The sequence below is a fragment of the Boleophthalmus pectinirostris genome, unplaced genomic scaffold (assembly GCF_026225935.1).
Source record: "Boleophthalmus pectinirostris isolate CB_2022bp ecotype Guang Dong unplaced genomic scaffold, ASM2622593v1 HiC_scaffold_16, whole genome shotgun sequence".
NCBI lineage: Eukaryota > Metazoa > Chordata > Actinopteri > Gobiiformes > Gobiidae > Boleophthalmus > Boleophthalmus pectinirostris.
In genome coordinates, this window is record NW_026571095.1 from 8878942 (window position 1) to 8884941 (window position 6000).

Sequence of the window (6000 nt, forward strand, 5' to 3'; positions counted from 1 at the left end):
GTTTTCACCAAGCCCCTGTCTCCGCCCACATATTTGATTCAAGATTCAAAATTTAATTGTCATTGTCATAGGAAATTACATTTAGAGCATCAAACATTGTATAGTTTTGATGCAAAGAGCAATACCTGTATACAGTATGTACTTGTGATGTAGGATTTAAAACTGTTAAGTAGCTATTTTTCAGCATTGTTCCAAGTAAAATACACCTTAAAAGTGCATTGTGTAACTCTTCTGGTGGGTTTGTCTGGAGTGTTTCACAGTAAGGCATTAAATCTTTTTAGCTTCGTGGAGACCAAACAAGACAAATATAAGATAAATGTAAGGTAGAGTTTTTTAATATGGGACATTTTAGGCAGAGCAATGACATGAAACAAGCAGGTGACGGACCCTCAACCAAAAAGTTACATAAAGCACCTTTAACTTTAACAGCAAAAGCTCAGTTGCTAAGTCAATTAGGTGGTGTCCACACAATAACGGTTTTTGGTTGAAACAGTGAAGTTTTTATTTGTTTATGGCTTTTTATCCACATGGAGCCGGTGTATCAGGTGGGCAAAAATGGTGCTTTTTGAAAGCAGGTTTCAGAGTGGAGAAATTTGAGAACGCTGGCGTTGTGTTGTTGTGTGGACAGCTTTTGGAAAACGATGACATCGCAACCTCGTCATCACCACGTGACCAGAAGAGAGCCCCAAGCAGGAAGGACTTTATGTGCATGTGTTCTTTGTAGTATTATGTGTCCAGTATCTCTGGATGCATCCTGTTTACAGCACCACATACAGGTGTGGCACATGTATTACATCGTTTACACTCAGTGCTTCATTGTCGTGTGGACGTGAATATTTATTGATCCGAGTGTGGACACAATTTTTTTACTACCCGCAAAAAAAAAAAAAAGTGTATGTAAAAAACCCTAAAAAGCATACTATGTCTTCTAGAAAGTATTGCATTGTTTTTGGTCACGAGTTTTAAGGTCTTCCTCTTATTGAAACCATGACTTGTGCTTGGCCACTTCCTTAATGTTTAAAAGCTTGATTGAGTCTGCTAATGATAGGCCTGTCAGATGGGTTTCTTCCTCTCATCTTGGTGGAAGATCCTGATCCGTGTGAGTCACTCCTTTGCTATGTCAGACAGACAAACCGAAGTCCTGCCACTGTTGGCCTAATTCAGACACAAGGCCATTGAAGTCTGGGCTACACCTCCGCCTCCGTGATCTCAACACCGCAGACGATTATAGACAAGGGTTAGACATGTGACAGCTCAGTTTGAGGCAGCCTTTCATAGACCAGGCACTGACCTAGAGACAAATCAATCATGGTAACAAGCCAAGTCACTGAATAGTCTAGTTGTTGTGACTTAGCATAATATAGGTCATTTAAATATTTTTTTTAGATTTGGATAATGTGAAAACCTGTAGGAAACTAACTAAGCTCTGAGTAATTGGGTCTTTCCAAGGTTTGAGCCACAAACTTTTGGTTGGGTATCAGGAAGTCTGCTCTGTTGCTCCATTGCTCTGTTGAAATATTATGTTTTGTTAAGTTGTGATACAAATTGTTAGATTCATCAGCCAATTTCACTTTGTAGAAACCGTCTGACTTCACAGCGTGAAGATTCGTTCACTCGATGGTAGACGGGTACTTTTTTTATTTAACCAGTCGCTGCTATTTGGTCGTGACATATGTAATGCACTGCTAATGGGGCTAACTGGTATATTAAGTTTTTCCCAAATCCTGTAGGAAGAAGGACAATAACGTTAGCCAGGCTGGCACCACCTAGTGCCTCTGCTCAATTTCATTTCTCTCCAGCAACTAGGTCAGAAATCAAAATACACTAGACATTTCGCAAAAAAAAAAAAACAGAGTGCATGTGCAAATTCGAGTTCCAGCCAATCAGTGAAGAGCCATATACTCAGTGTTGTCAACGATTCTCAAGAGCGAGGATTTAAAGCCAGAATAATGAGAATGTTTGTTGAATTTCATCAAGGGGAAAGACGTTATTGCCCTTCTTCCTATGGGATTTGGGAAGGCGCGTTATCGGCGCATATGTGACTACCAAATAGCAGTGATTGGCTAAATGATAAAAAGTACCCTCCTACCATCAAGCGAACAAATCCTAACGCTGCGAGGTCAGACGGTTTCTACAAAGTGAAACCGGCTGATGAATCAGGCTACAATAAGGTCTTTCCCCTTGATAAAATTCACCAAACATTCTCTCTGTTCCGGCCTTAAATCCTCGATCTCAGGAATCGTTGCCAACACAGAATGTACAGCTCTCCAGTGATTGGCTGGTGCCCGAACTTGCACTTCCGGGATTCTTGCAATCGGTCTAGTGTATTCTGATTCCTGACCTAGGTGGCACCAGCCTAGCTAAAAAATTGTACAATGCCTCAAACAAAAAATTCAAACATTTATATTTATTTTTGGGGGTTATTGTACTAATTGATTATTAGAGGAATTAAAATAAGCCACCCCATCCCAATTTTATGACTTTAAGACGAAATACCCGACAATTGTGTTTTTCCCTTATAGAGTACAATGTAAAAGCAGAATAATCAGTAATCAGGATGTGCTGAAGAGTTCCTGAGTTCATGTACAACAAAAACAGCCTGTACAGTAATGTCCAGAGAGTTCAAATGAAGGAAGATCAGTCCTTTCCACCTCTGTTACATATGCTCGATAAAAGGGCTGAGCATTTTCATGACCTTGTTTCACTGATCTGACGGATTGTACTGAATCTCTTTAAGGCAAGGCAAGTTTATTTGTATAGCACAATCCATAAACAAAGTAATTCAAAGTGCTTTACAGAATAAGAAGGGTATTAACATCACAGAACAAACAAATCATATTTATCATGCAGGAATGTTCCATGGTATGACATGGAACATATCTATCCAGTAATTACTAATTATGGGTGTTTCTATTGCTCAAAAATTATTTCTGTGAGTAGGAGCAGCTATCCATAGATCTGATTTCTAATGTAGCTTTAGTGGTGTAACCTGCTCATCTCTGTTGTAATAGATAGGTTTAATCTGTACTGTGGAACATTCTAAACAAAGCAGTAACATTTCCATGGAAATAAACAGCTGTCAGACCTGTAGCTGTGAGAAGTTGGGATTTTTGTGTCTATATTGGTTTAAATCTACATGATCTTACCTCTCCCTGTGTGCTTGCAGCTACTCGTGAGTCCGCCTTCGTCCATGCCATAGCCTCGGCCGGCGTGGCGTTCGCGGTGACCAGGGCCTGCGCGGAGGGATCGGCCACTATCTGCGGGTGTGACACGAGACACAAAGGGCCCCCCGGAGAGGGCTGGAAGTGGGGCGGCTGCAGCGAGGACGTGGAGTTCGGCAGCATGGTGTCCCGGGAGTTTGCAGACGCCAGAGAGAACCGGCCGGACGCACGCTCAGCTATGAACAGGCACAACAACGAGGCGGGGAGGGTGGTAAGTGTGGTTCTTCAGACTGTGTACTGTTTAAACTTTTAAACTATACTATTTCAACTTTTAACAACTGCTTCAAAAGGTAGAAATATACAGAAGTAGTTTCCCACTTAGTTCTAGATAATATCACACTATTTAGACTAGTTTCATTTATTGAAAAAGTAAATCTTGAAAGTCTAGATCATGATTCTTGCTCATTCGTTCATTTGTTTTTCTAATTAAACCAAAAATAAGAAAATGAAAAAGCAACTATTTTCTTCATTAAATTTGTCTTTTCCTAAAACCAAAATGGGAACCAGGATAAACCAGGAAACCATACTAAACCATGTCTCATGTCTCAGTCCTGGTCTCTCAGTCTCATGGTCTTCCTGGTCTCAGTGGTCTGGTCCTGGTCTTCTGGTCTTTGTTCTCAGTTTTAATCATTATCAGTTTTTTCCTTTTGGTTTTGGAGACAAATAATCAAGAAAACAGTTTTTTTTTTCATTTTCTTATTTTTGGTTTTATTTTGAAAAACTAATGAACAAATGATACATGAATTTTGCTAGAGACTGACCAATATAGTTTATTTTTCATTACTAACTCTTTACAATTCAAGACAATCTCTGCCGATATTTTTGGTCAAATATATGGGCCCAATTGTTTTCATTTTCCCCAAATTAAATAAAAGCTACTACAAACATCTATTCCAAGTATTGACAGGTTCACCTCTCCACAGATCAAACCTGTAACTTGGCCTGAAACGTAACGTGCGTGTACCTTTTATGGATGGACAGAAAGATAGATAGATAGATAGATAGGTCAGAAGACAGTGTAAGATGGGCCATTTAAGTACAACCTAAATAATCCTAATTCTAGTTTGACAAGTACTGAAAAGCGACTACTGAACATTTATTTAGCTCAAGTACTATTTTAATATATTTGGTATACTATAATAAAAATAATACAATTTCTTCTTTTCCTCCAGTCCGTGAATGACAACATGTTCCTGAAGTGTAAGTGCCACGGTCTGTCTGGGAGCTGTGAGGTCAAAACCTGCTGGTGGTCTCAGCCTGACTTCCGGGTGATCGGGGACTACATGAAGGACAAGTACGACAGCGCCTCCGAGATGGTGGTGGAGAAACACCGCGAGTCACGAGGCTGGGTGGAAACGCTCAGACCCAAATACAACTACTTCAAACCCCCCACGGAGCGCGACCTGGTCTACTACGAAAACTCCCCCAATTTCTGTGACCCCAACCCGCACACGGGCTCTTTCGGAACGCGTGACCGTGCCTGCAACCTCACGTCACACGGCATCGACGGCTGTGACCTGCTGTGCTGCGGGAGGGGTCACAACACAAGGACTGAGAGACGCAAAGAGAAGTGCCACTGTATTTTCCACTGGTGTTGCTATGTCAGCTGTCAGGAGTGCACCCGGGTGTACGACGTGCACACTTGCAAATGAGACACGTCCATGCTTGTGCTTTGTATTCACCAAAATGTCAGAGACCAGTGGGCAGAAGACATGGAGACTGTAAACCTGTCGGGGCTGTCTGTGAAGCAGCGGTAGACATAAGTGCTTTGTCTGCTCCTCTTTGAAGCTGAAAGAAGTCAGGCTGCCTTAATCCACTGGAAAAGTTACTGGTTATTGAGATAGACGAGCCAGAGCCAGTAAAGACTTTTTATGTATTGACGTAGGAGAAGACTGTGGTAGACTGATAGACAAACACCATATTGGTGAAGCCTTATATATGTGTATTTCATCTCTAGTTACACTGCTGTGCTGCACTGCTAACTTTTCATGTGTCCAACCTCTCACAGAACTGTATTACAGCATGCATTCTTTTACTGTGCATAGCCTGGCAGGTCGGACCCACTCTCTTAGGACATTGAAGAGGGTCTGGCACTCATTGCATTATGTCTCACCAATCATGCGTTTTCCGGTTTTGTTTTGTGATATTTAAATTCTGTAAAATCAATGGACAGTTCTATGACTTATCCAACATAGTATGGACTAAACACAGACCCCTTGTGTGGATGAGTATGCTGAGGATGTATGGGTAAGAATGCACTTGCACCTGAGTGAATGTAGTTATGACACTGTTTACATGCTCTCTAAGCTAACAAGTTAATGTCTGCATTTTTCTCTCGAGCCTGTCAACAAATCAAAATACAGTTTAGCAAATTTTCCTGAAATGTAAAACTGAAATATAAACCTATCAAATGAAAACACAGAGGCTGGACAGAGGCTATGACGGTGCCTTGTCATTGGTTTTCTACTATCCTTAAAATGTATTCAACAAAATAGTTTTGACCAAAGATGAGATCTGTGGAAATTGTCCAGAGAAAGTGTAAAAGAATCCACTTTAGGTCAGCACTTGTGTCCCGATGAGTATTCATGATCTGAGTGTTTCGTCAGTATTAGCTGTGCCACTGGTGACTTATATTTCCTTTTCCTGTCTGATTCACTGTTCTTAACGAACAATAACTAACAAGCTAGTCTGTAACATAAGCTCTGAAATGCAGTAAACGTGACCAAAACCTGTGTGAGACGACCGTGTTGTTCCCTGGACTAAAGCAGCAGCATCACTC

At 41.0% G+C, this 6000-nt stretch overlaps 1 protein-coding gene across 1 annotated transcript in view; it reads left to right on the forward strand.

Annotated features, from left to right (window-relative positions):
- wnt3a (wingless-type MMTV integration site family, member 3A) overlaps positions 1 to 4873 on the forward strand; it is a 29084-nt gene extending 24211 nt beyond the window's left edge. Inside the window, exons 3-4 of the mRNA XM_020924250.2 lie at positions 3167 to 3432; positions 4394 to 4873. Coding sequence (XP_020779909.2) covers positions 3167 to 3432; positions 4394 to 4873 — 746 coding nt within the window. The remainder of the gene's footprint in view (positions 1 to 3166; positions 3433 to 4393) is intronic.
- The last annotated feature ends 1127 nt before the right edge of the window (positions 4874 to 6000 follow it).